The sequence below is a fragment of the Grampus griseus genome, assembly GCF_964374135.1.
Source record: "Grampus griseus genome assembly, chromosome: 9".
NCBI lineage: Eukaryota > Metazoa > Chordata > Mammalia > Artiodactyla > Delphinidae > Grampus > Grampus griseus.
In genome coordinates, this window is record NC_139003.1 from 37,223,740 (window position 1) to 37,238,790 (window position 15,051).

General features: G+C 42.8%; 1 protein-coding gene across 1 annotated transcript in view; it reads left to right on the top strand.

Annotated features, from left to right (window-relative positions):
- DOCK4 (dedicator of cytokinesis 4) overlaps positions 1–14,566 on the top strand; it is a gene marked incomplete at its 5' end in the record, with an annotated part of 331,569 nt that extends 317,003 nt beyond the window's left edge. Inside the window, 8 exons of the mRNA XM_082661517.1 lie at positions 194–315; positions 643–763; positions 1,752–1,833; positions 1,982–2,091; positions 3,998–4,070; positions 5,811–5,924; positions 8,644–8,705; positions 11,942–14,566. Coding sequence (XP_082517643.1) covers positions 194–315; positions 643–763; positions 1,752–1,833; positions 1,982–2,091; positions 3,998–4,070; positions 5,811–5,924; positions 8,644–8,705; positions 11,942–12,376 — 1,119 coding nt within the window. The 3' untranslated portion in view covers positions 12,377–14,566. The remainder of the gene's footprint in view (positions 1–193; positions 316–642; positions 764–1,751; positions 1,834–1,981; positions 2,092–3,997; positions 4,071–5,810; positions 5,925–8,643; positions 8,706–11,941) is intronic.
- Between the last annotated feature and the right edge of the window lie 485 nt (positions 14,567–15,051).

Genomic DNA, 15,051 nt, shown 5'->3' on the forward strand with positions numbered 1-15,051 from the left:
TCACTCTCAACCTTTATGAAAACAAAAAAGTAAATGAGAGAAAGCTTAATAATAATGAAACTTACCTTTATAAGTTCCCTATAGAAAGACTTCATGACAATTACAATGCACATCTAGTGCAGCGAAATACCTCACGAGTGATTTTTGCCCTTGTAATTACTATTCTGAAATATTTTCTTTACTACCTCTTTAGGAATTCTCTGCTTGTATACAAGCCAGTCCAGTCCATTTTCCTAATGGAAGCCCTCGCGTGTGTAGAAACTCAGCACCTGCTTCTATGAGCCCAGATGGTACCAGGGTAATTCCTAGACGCAGGTAAGTCATATTCTGAATTATCTTGACACTTTGGCATCCCCACAAGATGATCTGGAATGATTCTCTTGTTCTTTGCGGCACAATTTGTCAAATACGCAATTTCTTAATGAAATAATTAACCCTCGAGGCAGCTGCAGACATCTGCCACTGGTAAAACAGCAACAGCATGAGAAATAAACTCAGACATTTGATCATATCGAGGCAAACAGGAGACAACAAAATGGGATGTGCATATTTTTTTCCCCTTTGGTTTTATACCATGCCAGCATGTGATAAAGTACAATTCAGAGACTGAGTTAACAACCATTTTTTTTCCCCCCAAAACAGCCCATTAAGTTACCCAGCTGTCAACCGATATTCTTCTTCCTCACTGTCCTCACAAGCTTCTGCTGAAGTAAGCAATATTACAGGGCAATCAGAAAGCTCTGATGAAGTCTTTAACATGCAGGTACTTGATTAGCTTTTTTGTCTGGTCCTGTTTATTCCCTTTCTGTCTCAATCATGAGTGTTTCCGTTCACTCTGCTGTGCTTAGGAACAGACCTATGAGCGAGCACTTGACTTAAGGACAAACCTTTAAACACTCCTGTTGCCTTATTGGTCTCTGGAGTCTACAAAGATGATTCTCTCAAAGCTCCCCCATCCACTGTAAGAAGACCTGAGCGAGCCATGGGAAAGCCCGGGCAGGCCGTGAAGGGGGGCACTTTGAGCTCTGCCTCTGAGTCGGGTCTTCAGTTAGGACTCCTGGAGCTTGTCACCACTGACCTCTTAGCATTTCTAAGTGTTTTGTTTTTTTCCTTTTAAGAAGATATGGTTTAGGGGCCCATTGTAAGATCTCTCCACTTAGGTACATGTTGGAAATTTCCCATAATAACACATTTTTTACAAAATAAAAAACATAGATTTTAGGGATTTTAGCGTCAGTGTAACTCTTGCAACCAAAATTTGTATTTAAATTTGGCTGATAGGTGTTGATAGTAACTCAGTAAGATTCAGCGGAAATTTTCCTCACCACTGTCTTTGGAAAAGGGGCATAATACGTATTGCCAAATTCATGCTTTGAACACATTACATTGGAGAAAATTCAAAGGTGTGTTCTCTGCCTTTTAGAAGCGCTCACCTATTGACCTGCCCGAGGCTGGGAGTCTTTGTGCTTGTGCTTTAGTCAGGGAGCCGCTGCTAACTGCTCCTCAGTCATAGGATGTATGTAGCTGAAATGAACACAAATGCAGTCCTTTGGCAGGAGTCAAAATCGCAGATTCTTGATGAATTCAGAGGCATCCTCATCAGTCTGAGTTAGGGAGATTTTTTTCCATGTTTCTTACTGGACTTTTTTTTTTTTCTAATTTGAAGAAAGAACTGATGATTTTGTTTCAAATGTGTCAGCGTTTTCTGCAGCCTCTAAGCCATGTTTGATAACAGCTCCCATGTTTTCCAGCCAAGTCCATCTACCTCAAGCTTGAGTTCTACTCACTCTGCCTCGCCTAATGTGACAAGTTCTGCTCCGTCGAGTGCCAGAGGTCAGCGCCAGGGTGTGGGGTGGACTAAGGGTGCCCAGAGAACCTTCCAGCCCCCAGGAGCTGTGGTGGCCCCCGCATGCTCAGGCTCTCTCCTCCAAACGGGCCCAGCCCACCACCCTGATGAGCCTTTCTCTCCTTCTCTTGCCAGCTTCTCCTTTGTTGTCTGACAAACACAAACATTCCAGAGAAAACTCTTGCCTGTCCCCGAGAGAGCGGCCATGCAGTGCCATCTACCCGACACCTGTGGAACCTTCTCAGGTAGTTCTTGTGGGATGGAAATTCTAGAAAACGAGGAAACGTCTGGTTGTTGCGTACGTCTCTCTGCAGAACCTCACGGTAGCTGCCAGAGGCCACCAGATAGGCTGTGTTGACGGGTCCAGCTGGGTGAAGAGCACACCTCTGCCCTGCGCCTGTTGTTAGGAATTTCTGTGTGAGCCATGTGTCTGATGTGGATACGTGGGTAATTGCCTGAGCAGGAAAGCTGATAGGGAAATGGGAAATGATTTTACCCACCTTGATCAGACTAATTTCGTTGCTGCTACTTGAACATTAGGAGGGGTGATTGGGTAAATGAGTTGGGGGGTGTCTGTCTGCATGTGTCTGTAACAGAAATTTGGAGCAACTTCTTACATTAGCCAAAGACCCTTGAGGAGACGCATGGCTGCCCAGCCGCGTTTCTTTTTGCCTCTACCTAACTCGAGAGAGCTGCCATGGATTCCTTGCTGAGGTACCCAAGAGTGAGGAACATGTCTTTTTACCTTTGCCATTCTTCTTTGATGCACTGAGGAGGAAGCTGAATCCTAGGGCCTCCCCTGCAGCCCTCAGGAATAAGGCACGTGGCCCTCACCACCCACCCCAGACTTGGTTTTGCAGTGATCTCTGTTAGTCCGAGTGAGAGCAGGGCCAAGGTTTTGACCCTCTGGGCCCTTCAAGTGCTTTGAAGGAGGGTTTCAAAGATAAGATTCATGTGGAGCCCTGAGTTTTACCGATTATTTGGGGAAAACTTGGGAGCAGAGGATAATAGTTATTTATCCTCCAGCTCGTTTCTCTGTTTTTCTATGCCATCCTGGCAGAAGTCTGTAGCTACATCTGGAAAGGGATGAGAGTGAGTGGGGTTTGGCTTGATGGGTTTATCTTTGCTGATTGTGTGATCTTCCCCAAAGTTCCAGGATACCTCATCCACACGACACTGATGTCTCGCAGAAATTATATCTGCGTGCATTTGGCTGGACCAGCTAACTGGTTTAATTTCCCTTTGTCACTTGATGTTGCGTTTGTTCCATCTGCTCCTGGAGAGCGTGTCACCAGCATGCTGGTTAGCATGAAAGACTTGCTGCTTAGCCTCTCGAATTTTCTGCTTTGGGTCAAATTTGAAACAGTGTGCATGTTGCCAAAATTTCAATAATACACATTGCTCTGGTGCTTCTACTTTTAAGGACTTTGCGCCTTTTTGTTTAATATGTTAGGTAGAACCATGTAAAACTGGCATTTTTGTGGGTTAAAAATTGTAACATATTGACCATTTCATATGTTTTAACCTAATCTAGGATTTAAAATGTAAGGTCCATTCACTAGAGATTTTTTGAGCTAATAGTCCTCCTTTAATTCTTACTTGCATTTCGTATTGCCAGTCTAGCATTTGTATTTACAAAGAGCACCATAACTTAACTGCTTACTGTTTATTTTTTCCTTGCATTTTATTACAAAACCTATTTGCCATTTATATTTGAAATCTAGTATAGACTTTTTGTGTGTGTGTGTGGTACGCGGGCCTCTCACCGCTGTGGCCTCTCCCGTTGCGGAGCACAGGCTCCGGACACGCAGGCCCAGTGGCCATGGCTCACGGGCCCAGCTGCTCCGCGGCATGTGGGATCTTCCCAGACCGGGGCACAAACCCGTGTCCCCTGCATCGGCAGGCAGACCCTCAACCACTGCGCCACCAGGGAAGCCCTAGTATAGACTTTTAAAACACTGTTTGAACCCTAAGGGTCTCTGCCCTTTTTCCCTTAAATATAATTGAATTCTTTGTTTCTAGCCTCATCACAGCATATAAAAACATTTTTTTCAATGAAAAGGTTCAGTAATAAGATAATCATCTTATTTTCTAGAAGGTCTCACATGTTAGCATATTGCATCATAAAAATAGATTCTTGTGCCTTTCCAGAGGCTGCTGTTTAATCATATTGGAGACGGGGCCTTGCCACGCAGTGACCCAAATCTTTCTGCGCCTGAGAAAGGTAGGTATAAAGCCAGCCCCTTCATCAGTCCTGGAATGTGTAATGGTTTGTTTTGTCCTCATTTCCTCCAGTCTCCCGTGTGTCTGTGCGGAAGGCAGATCTCCAGACCTTTAACGATCTGGACTAATTTGCTCTTTAGGAGATGAATGAAAGACAGTTATTTCTGATGCGTTCTTCACAAACTGTGTTCTTGTAGGATTTAACAGCAGAATCTGAGCAAGGTAGGGACTCCTCTGTTTAATGACTTTTGGTGTCATTCAGTGAGTCACCGAGGCAAGGCCTGCGCTACCTGAAACAAAGTGGCCAATTAGGCTACTTGTTCAGCGCAATGAAAGAAAGCACCTTCTCAGATCGATTCCCTGGTCCCACTTTGTGTCTGCCTTACAGAGTTCATTCTGCCAGCTCATCTGTCGTTTGCGGGGACTCAGATGCTCTTTAAGAATTGCAATCCCGGGCATGATGGAGTGTGCCCTGCCTCAAGGTCACCTGAAAAAATGAGAAACAAACACATGCCTAGCAGTTCATAGCCAGTTAGCATCGGTCTGTGCAACACAGCAGAGGAAGAGCAGATGAAATGCGACTTCCTCAGCCAGGGGGGCAGGGCTGGCAGCAAGGCACCCGCTCACCTCCCAGGGTCAGGCCTCAAAAAATCAGAGCAGTCCCCGGGCCAGTGAATTAAGTCACTAACGAAATATCCTTGTAAAGCGCATTGTAACTGTCTTTATTAAGAGCTCGACTGCATCATCATTTGAGTACACCGATACATTAAAACTTTCCTTGCGAAATAGAAATCAGCGGAACTGTAGCCAGTTATTTTAAAACACACATTTTGCTTTAAAGTTACAAGTCAGATATTGATCTTTGTCGGGAGAATTTAGGAACGTGGTCTTTTTCTCACCTTTTATGCCAAAGAAAACCACAAAGCACATTTAAAAGGACCGGAGGAAAAGTATTTTACGAGTGGTAGTTCCATCCAATGAAAGTGGTAATATAAAGAATGGTAAAATGTTGAAATTCTAGATATGTCCATCAGGTGGCAGTGTCTGTTCAGGCAGCAAGCTACTGGAAATCTCTAAAGGCTTGATGTCGTAAACCTCATCACAGAGCGGCTACTTATAACCTTGTGTGTCTTGCCCTGGTTCCTAACGGGTTTGTTCCATATTTCTGCATCTTACTGAAGCATGGAGCAGGCAGATTACAAAAAAGGAATGATACCGTCAGTACTCCAAATTATTTTTTTAGGACATTCTTCACTATAGCCCATTGACTTTAGAAACAAGGGCCAACAGGATGGTGTGGCGTGGCTGTTTCTTGCCACTAATTCTGCCAGACAGTGGAGATATTAGCGTGCCACTGCCTTCCCCCTTTCAGGGTGCCACTAGTCCAGAAATTTCTACTAAAAATCAAGTTTTACAATAGTCTAGTGACTACACCTTCCATCTGTTATCCAGCATCTAAACAGATCTATAATTCTCAACAAGTTTCCACACTCTCGTGTAGAGATGTATAGTTCTGTTCGACTGCTTGAGGGAAAGAAAGAGACCTGCTATCACCCAATTAAATATCAACTATAACTGTGAGGTAGGCAATTAAGTAAAAGTTCGGTATTTAGGAAGTTTGTTGGTTTTTTTTAATCCAGTTGATTTTTTCATTCTGGATAATTCTGACTTTCTTCTAAGATTTAGAGTGTTTACAGGGCCAAGTAGACCATGTGTTTTTAGCTGTGTTTTTCCCTTCCAGCTGTGAATCCCACCCCTAGCAGCTGGAGCCTGGACAGTGGGAAGGAAGCCAAGAACATGTCAGACGGTGGGAAACTTATCTCTCCCCCTGTCCCTCCAAGACCCACACAGACTGGTGGGTATTTGAAGCACTTAACAATCACTTTCATAAAATAACTTTTATTGACTACTCCAGCTTGTCCTGAATTCCTCAAAAAGGTAGGCATTTGGTGTCCTTAGTAGTAGCTATATAATTTGTTTGTAGTGTTCCCCCTCTTTCCTGAACTCCTGTTACACTAAGTCAAGCAGTGCACCATTCCTAATAAACCCCACAGACAGATTTTGTAGAATGTTCTTTTCCTACATGCCATCCTCAGAATTTAGGGGGTACCCTAACCTTGCTGAGACACTAGCATTTTTTCTATGCTATCCTGAGTCACCTCATTCTTATCAACCTTTACTAAGTCTAGCCACTTTCTTCAGGACTGATGCCCCAGTTTCCAGTAGCCCCTAAATAGGATTGACTAACTGTGATTTGGATAGGCTTATGGAAAACAGTGCATCCGTAGTTATCTGCTGCTTAGACACGTCTGTATTCAAGGGTCATATTTCTCAAAGGGTTCATTCAAGGCACTGAATCCCCTAGGGTGTTGGTTTAAGAAGCAAAATTCTTGGGCTTAACCTCAGACCTACTGAATCAGAATTTTACTATTTCTGGGCCAAGACCTTAGAATCTGTATTTTACCACACCTTTCTAGACTTGAGAACCACTGAAAATTATGCTTAAGAAACTTCCTTCGTGAGTTTATAACAATACTAGTTCCCCTTTCCTCCTGAACAAGCCGTTGCTTGGTGACCTGCATATGGGGGCGGTTTTTAAGAGGGGCTACCCTGCTTTACTTATCCTATCCTGGTGATGGGGAGAGACTTTTCAACACTTAACATATATTTAGAGTAGTTTTGAAGCTTTACAAATACAACAGCCTAAAGGCAAGAGAAAATATGACACTGTGTTTTTCATGGATTTTTCTGGCTTGATTGTCCATGTTTCATTTGCTGTATTTTAGCATCTCATCTTTCTAGTTTCTTTTTTCACTAAGAAAAATGACTCTCTTTTTAAAATAAACTATGTGCTGCCCAGTTTGTTTTATACTCGCCAAAGCAAAAAGTCACCAATAGATTTGGAAAGACATGTGAGATCTCCAAACAGAAAAAGAAATAACTTTAGCCTTAATTGATACTCTGCATAAGTAGGTCAGTGCGACCATGAGAGTTTAAAACTCATCAACCAGTAATTGGTATTTTATTCATGATGTCCATATTTTCAGGCAACCTCCAATTTAAACCTGGCGTGTACCTAAAGTTGGGAACTCAAAAAGCGTTTTCTAAGGAACAGCAATATTCATGGTATCTAGGTTCCTGCTCATTCAGACTTGTAGACAAGGACACTGATTGATAGAACTACTTTAGGTCTTTCCAGAGAAACATCACTGTAAACATGCAGTACGCACAGGGGCTACTGCGCATCCCACAGTGACGGTACCGGGGAATGCCTAAGTTGAGAGGAAGAGGGTCCCAAGTAATAGTAAACCTTGACTTCTGCCAGACATACCAGTCCCAATCAAGATCTGCTTCTCTATACGTGCATGTTTTTCTTCCATACTCATCACCCACAATTGATGCCGTAGGAGAACTAACAGTGGTGATGGAACATGGCACACGCGGACAGCATGCCCTAGCGTGTAAGATGGAGGCCACACAACCCCACAGTGTGGGGACCGGCCACTCTTCCTGGTCCCTTAGGCTCAGAGTACACGGACGACCGTACCTCTTCCCAGTTAACTTGGCAGGGCTGCCTTCCCTTCTACACTGATTGCTGTCATGGTCTGTCCTCATGTCATCATGTGTGGTCACTGTTGGGGGGATCTGTAACTGTCTCTCTTCCCTTCAGCCTTTCTGTAGTTTTCTTATGAGTTACAGCCCTCACTGTGACATCTGGGAGAATGGCAGCTCATCACAGAGCAGCAAACTCTGAGCTCATTGAAACCTCTGTAGGCAGAATTGGGAAATCTGGCTTATACGCACCATGTTGACGGTGTCACGGCAGGCTTTTAGTATGTGTGGTTATGCTTTAGAGAGCTGGATTTGACCCACAAGCGCACACACAGAGCAGTACCATCAAACAAGCTGTGTCCCGGGTGTAGGGCTTGAAAATCTGGTGGGAGAAACAAAGAGAGGGTTCTTCTTGGCCTTGATGATAAAATCCATAGGCTACCACCTCCCAGAGATAAAGGGAAGACCCGAGGACAAACATTAGGGAGAAAAATGGAAAACTTCTTACCTCTTGTATGATATGGCCAAGGCTTTCCTGTCCATTTCAGGAATATTGGGGGATGGAAGGGGAGGCTGATGTCAGTATATTCCTGGGACCTATTTTAAGCTGTCTGGATGACTTGGGTCTTCCCGTTCCTGCTCAGGGCCAAAGTCAGCAGTTATTTCCCGAAGTCTGCTCCCTGGCACCTCACACCTAAAAGCACCTTTTGAAATAGACCAAGCAGCAGAGAAGCATCTGGACTTTGAGGAAGCGGGAAGGACTTTGGACCAGCTTGGGGTCCTGTCACTGTGGTTAAAGCATCATGTATACACTGGTGACTTTTCACTAATTACCCCATGTCTTGGAGCTGCCATCCTTTGTGAAGAATCTGTTTTGGGTGGGCACCATTTAGTCGCTCCCCACCCCCTTGCCTAGACCCTTGTGCACTAGATCATCTATATGGGTATGTACACACAGAGGGCTTTTGCAGGTAGTCAGCTGTATGGTTTTCTGAATTGAAATGATCTCTCTGTCTTTACAGCTTCACCAGCAAGACACACGACGTCGGTATCCCCATCGCCTGCTGGGCGATCTCCATTGAAGGTACAGGCTCTTGTTTAGATTGAGGCTAGAGATTGGCCCCACGTTACTTTTTTCCCTGGTACATCAATGAGGTGCTTTCATCTGCACAGACCAGGCAAAGAACCTATAAAGAAGGGGGAGAGGAAGATGGGTAAGAAAACAGCACTAGGCTTTCCCTTTGGGGAGCCTGCCATTTGTTTTCAGATTATTAGGCTTTTTCTCCAAATGGTGGCAAGAGAATGTACAAACTAGAGTGAGAATATACACTGAATTCAGAAAGAAATGGTCCCCATGTATCTCCTAGGGCATTTTCAGCCTGGTCTTTTGGTTTAAGGGACATCAAAAACAAACACGTATATTGAAAAACAATCATCAAGATCTACTAACTATTCTCCAGTGCCTTTTTCATCAGCCTCACCCATTTTGAAAACGCCAAAGCCAACTTTTCCTCTTGTAATATTTTACACCAAGGTTTCCGTTTACATTAGAGATACATACTTGATCATGAAAAACAAGGCAGTAAAATGAATTTTAAAATCTCTGGGAAACAAACTGGAAAGGTTTAAAGGTCAGACATTTGATTTGATACGTAGACATAGGCTTCTTAACATCTCTAAACATACAGAATCCCTCACGAAGGTAAAGAATAATATTTAGGGATTTCCCTGGTGGCGCAGTGGTTAAGAATCCGCCTGCCAATGCAGGGGACACGGGTTTGGTCCCTGGTCTGGGAAGATCCCACATGCCGCGGAGCAACTAAGCCCGTGTGCCACAACTGCTGAGCCTGTGCTCTGGAGACCGTGAGCCACAACTCCTGAGCCTGCGTGCCACAACTGCTGAAGCCCGTGCGCCTAGAGCCCATGCTCCACAACAAGAGAAGCCACTACAATGAGAAGCCCACATACCGCAACGAAGAGTAGCCCCCACTCGCCACAACTAGAGAAAGCCCACGCGCAGCAACGAAGACCCAATGCAGCCGAAAATTTTTAAAATTAATTTTTAAAAAAAGAATATTTAGTCTGTATCCAAATTGAATCAGACTGGCTGCAAGGATTGTCAGTCCATTCAGAGGTAGGTGTTCAGAGCTGCTATGCCAGAGGCTACTATGAGGTTGAAGTGAGTGTTGAAAGAATGATTTTGTACCTGAATGACTTAGGATTTACACATTCCATGTCCTTTTTGTTGATGAGACATTTCTAACTAATGTAAAATAAAAGGACAAATTAGCTTCTACAAACACATGGGATCACATTGTGATCCCATACATCTGTGGTGCTAAGGATTGTTGCTGGTAGAAATTGAGAATCGGGAAGGAAACCCCCCCCAAACGGAGAAAATTGCAAAGAAGTGTGATTTTGTTCGCATTGCCAACATTGCTGATGTCAAAATTTGCTGGTGGGTGCAAATTATTTGCTAGTTTGGTTGTCATTCTGTAGAGCAGCTATTAATTGTAAAGTACATGGGACTGCATTCACCCTGAGCCATTGACTGTCATCTTGATGTGATGGGAACAAAAGCAACATGGTGTTTCCGCATCGTTACACTTCCCCTTGCTTGCAAAGAGCCCCTCGTGTTGCTATGGAATTCACACATGCATTTTTTAACTTGATTGTGTAGAGTAGTAATAAGACTAGGAATTGATTCTTAAAAAATAGAAAGAATCGAAGGGCTGAAAATGTTCAGGTAGTCACCAAATAGTTAGCAAAGTGGTGTATACTGTCTCTCCACAGACCTGCCTATGTTCTTACCGGCCATAGGTAGCTTCGTAGCCGTATTTTTACAAAATAGGTTTGAAGAGAAAATGGGTGGAACATTTGTGTTGTAACTCCTGGGTTACATTAGAGGGCGTAGTGCTACCAAGTTACAAGCTTTGCTGTGCTTAGAATGCAGAAAACTCCTTGACTGATAGTTTTATCAGCAAATAAATGATGGAATTAACCCTGTGAAGACTCAGCTTACCTGCCTTATTTTGAACTTAGTGTCTAATTTTTAACAAAAAATTGCAGTGAATTTGGATCTCTTAACTAGCCATGCTTAACTTTAGGCTCCTGCTAAATGAAAGGATTTGTATCTACTAGCATTGTTTTTGTTTCAAAAGAGAGAGAGACCAAGGTAAAGTTAGTCTAGGGTAACATTTCTTGGTTTTATAGGCCGTTTATGTGATACATGAAAAAAAATGGTCTATGGTCAAATAAGTTTAGGAAACACTGGGCTGAACAAAGTCATTTAGGTTGCTTTATTATAAGACCTTAAGAAGCTAATATGCTTTGAATGGACTCAAGGAGTACGTAGGGGGCAGTATTTCCCGGTGGAACCCTTAGGGAAGTAGCACATTCCAATGCCAGCGGGGCTAGACAGCGAACAAATGAGTGAAGGAGGCCAGGAGGCTTCAATGTGTTGGGGTGGGAATGGTGGGAAAGTGAAGAATTCATGCCCCATCCAAAGGGGACAGCCCTGCTCAGCTTCAAAATAATATCTCTAGTAAGAGAAAGTGAGCAGTTGTTGCTAGAACTTCCAGTGGTTCTGCTGAGCTAGAAAGGGAAGTGGTATCTCCAACGGGTTTGGTTTTGTTTTGGTTTTTGCCAGTTTCCTATCCTTCAAACCATGGGACTAATGATATGCCTCTGCATTTTCTCCCTGAGTACTTTTATCCTCTTTCTGTCCTGACCGTGATAAAGAGTAAAGTGGGCAGTGAGGTGAACCGAATGGACTGGCGGCCCTGGCAGATAAATGCCTGATGTATATGTGCGGTTCTGAGGCACGCCAGCACTCAGATTTGAGTCTGGGTGTCTGCATGAGTTTTCCAGGGCCGGCAGAGCAAAACCCCATGGACTGGGAGGGCTTCAACAACAGAAATGTATTTTCTCACGGTTCTGGAGCCTACAGGTCCAAGATCAAGGTGCCACCATTCTCGGTTTCTCCTGCAGCCTCTCTCCTTGACTTGCAGACGGCCACCTTCTCCCTATGTCCTCAGGGTCTTTTCTCCGTGTGCATGCGTCTTTGGTGTCTCTTTGTGTCCAATTTTTTTTCCTAAAAGGATACCAGATTGGGTTGGGGTCCATCCTGAGGGCCTCAATTTCACTTACTCGTTCTTTAAAGGCTGTATCTCCAAATGTAGGCACATGGGGTGGGGGGTGGGGGTCAGGGGATAGGGCTTCAACCTAAGGATGGGTGGGGGACACAGTTGAGCTCATCACAGTGTCTGTCAGTGACTCTCTGCTGTGTCTCCCCCACCCCTCCCTTTCCACTCCGCACAGGGATCCATGCAGTCTTTCACCCCCTCTCCGGTGGAGTATCACTCCCCAGGACTCATCTCCAACTCCCCCGTCCTGTCCGGCAGCTACAGCAGTGGGATTTCGTCCCTCAGCCGGTGTAGCACGTCGGAAACCTCAGGCTTTGAAAATCAGGTGAACGAACAGTCGGTGGCGCCGGGGTCGGGGTCAGGCCACAGTGGGTCTGAAGAGCTGGTGCGCAAGGAGAGCAAGACGCCGCCGCCGTACAGCGTGTACGAGCGGACTCTGCGGCGCCCGGTCCCGCTACCTCACAGCCTGTCCATCCCCATCACGGCGGAACCGCCCGCCTTGCCCCCCAAGCCTCTGGCGGCGCGATCGGGACACCTGGAGAATGGGACCAGGAGGACGGACCCCGGCCCGCGGCCCAGACCCCTGCCCCGGAAAGTCTCCCAGTTATAAGAAGTCCCTTTTCTATTTCCCTGCCATGAATTCTCTGCCGTTTACAAGAAATAAGAGGTATGGTGAGAAGACATTTAGTGTAGGCACTTTAATAACTTACTCAGATTTGTCTTTAGATGAATGGAATTAAAACTCACTTGTTAATAGAATGTTGCACAATATTAAAAGTTACTGATCTCAAACGCCAGGTGTTCCAAGTATGGCTGAATTTTCATTACAGCGTTTCTCATTTGGAAGTGATAAATAGTAATAAAGCCTTCTTTTGTATCTTTTTATGTTCACTTTTTTTACATAGTTTAATCTTAAAACCAATAGAATACTGTCGAACAATACGAAGCGTGATAATGTTGTATACTTTTTACTGAATACTTGATACTTCAAGAAAGCTTATTAAGTCTATGTACATCCTAACAAACACAATAGTCCTTATTTTAGAAGACTTCTGTAAATAAGGTGAGATTTCTGGCTCTTTCTATGAACAGACTGATAAGTGCACATCTTCAGAATTAAAAGTTAAAGCAAGCTAGTGAGACAGTAAACTTAAGGGGTTGCAAGGATTGGGACTGGAAGCGGTTTTGTTCTTGAAGCAAAATACTTCTTTAAGGTTGCTTTTGACCTTGGCTGATGTCTACATTCTTAAAACGCTACTTTACCAATGGGTTGGTAAACCCTTTAGTACCCTGGCACCATGGTATCTACTGTATTTCTTTTCAAGGTACAATTTACTTCCAGAGTTCCAATCGGGTAGATGAAGCAAAAGACCCTAGGAGAAATGTTTACTTGAATTTTGTGCTTCCTCACTTGATGGTTTCCTCTACCAAATTTGTCACTAAAGAAGAACAGATGTTCATGTGTTAAGTAGGCACAAATTAATGTGTCCCATTAACAAGAATTCAGGAATCAATACAGGACAGCAGTAAATTAATAGAGTAAATGAAGAAACAGAGAGAAAACATATTAGCATGATTAAATGGCAAAAGGACTTTGAAAAGGCAAGGGCATTAACTTTCAATCCTGCACAAAATAAGGAATTCCTCACAACTCACCATGATTACTGATGGAGCTTGTCTTCTTAGCTAATCCTGTTGTCCTTTTGTTGAAGGAGGGTGGCCGTAGACCACTCTAGCTTGAATACTGCAACACAGCATCTTAGATCTAGATAGGGACGCTCATGCCACAGTCATAGGAGTGTGAAAAAAGCACCTTGTATGTGGTAACGTATTTTGTATCTTTGTTTTCTTTACTGACTGTTTATAACACTCAACTGACAATAGATATGAACTGTATTTTAAATCATACTGTTGAATATTTTCCCTCTTTTGTTGGGAAGCTCAATTTAGTTTAACTGTGTATGTTTTTGTTGATAGCTTACCTGGAAGGCAGTGACAACTTTTTTATATTCCCTTAATGAAACCATTCAGCAGGTATACGCTGTTGAGGCTGGTTATAGAGGTTTTCTATAATAAATGTTCAAGTATTTTTGTACATAACTGGTTAATTTTAATAAGAGATACCATTATGTGTAAAAAAAAGTAAACATAAAAGCAAACTGTTGTGGATGCAGTATGATTGTTATAATTATGCCAAATACTTTATGTACAGAAAAAAAATATTTGTACATATGTGCTTCTAACAATAATTCTGCCATATTGACTTTACAATTTTGAATGTCAGAAAATTAATATATGTTAAAATATTTATGTTTAGTGAAATTATTCATAATAGAGAAAAGGAACATGAATTTTAGCTTTGTATCTTGCAAGTTTTTCGGTTGAAAATTTCTTGAACTAGCTTTTGCTTTTGATGATAACACTTTGTGTTTGTAATCACATCCTTAAAAATATATATATATATATATATATATATGAAGATCCGTATTTCTGTTGCTTTAAAGAAGACTTCCTTCCATTTAAATAAGGTGACATGCATAAGATAACAAAGCTTCTTTGATTTCCTTTTCCTCTGTAATTTAATAGATTCCTTGACTAGTGCTTGGGCACAGTATAAATCAGTGTTATTTGCTCTTGAAGCCATTTAAAAAAAATTTTTTTTTTTTGGCAATGAACAGTTGATCATGTGTGTGTATTTCTGAAGCAGCTATATAGCAGAACATTTCAAGAGATTCTGTTAGCCTAGATGTTCATGTTGGTTGCTGCTGAATGGTAAATATTAAATAAAATTACCTGATTAATCTTGACATTTGTGTTTATTCCTGTCATCAGCATATCTTTACCTGGAACAGAAGCTGTGTAAATAACTGCCCAGTGTACAAAAGGAATAGTTAGTTGAGTGCTGCTTTTGCCAGTTGGGCAAACTATCTGCCTGCCTGCTTTCCTCCTGATTTTCATAAAATGACTGATTGATAGGAAATACATTTAACGCTGCAAAATCCACTGACTACCACGTCTGTTAATAAACCCCGGCTTTTAATTTTGTGAGATGCGTCAATGCTATGTTAGATTTACAACATTTATGTCACTCAGTGCTAAGCAAGCCCCTGTCTAAAGCCTCTGTTCCATTAAATACCAAAAGCCATTTAAAGGTCATGTCCATGTCTTCCTGATTATTTCTCAACATTAAGTGATTTTTAGAGCATTTGGGGATCATTTTCATTACCACTGAACCCACGAGTCTTTCGATTCTACAAGCCTCATTACAATATGAATAGCTTCTTT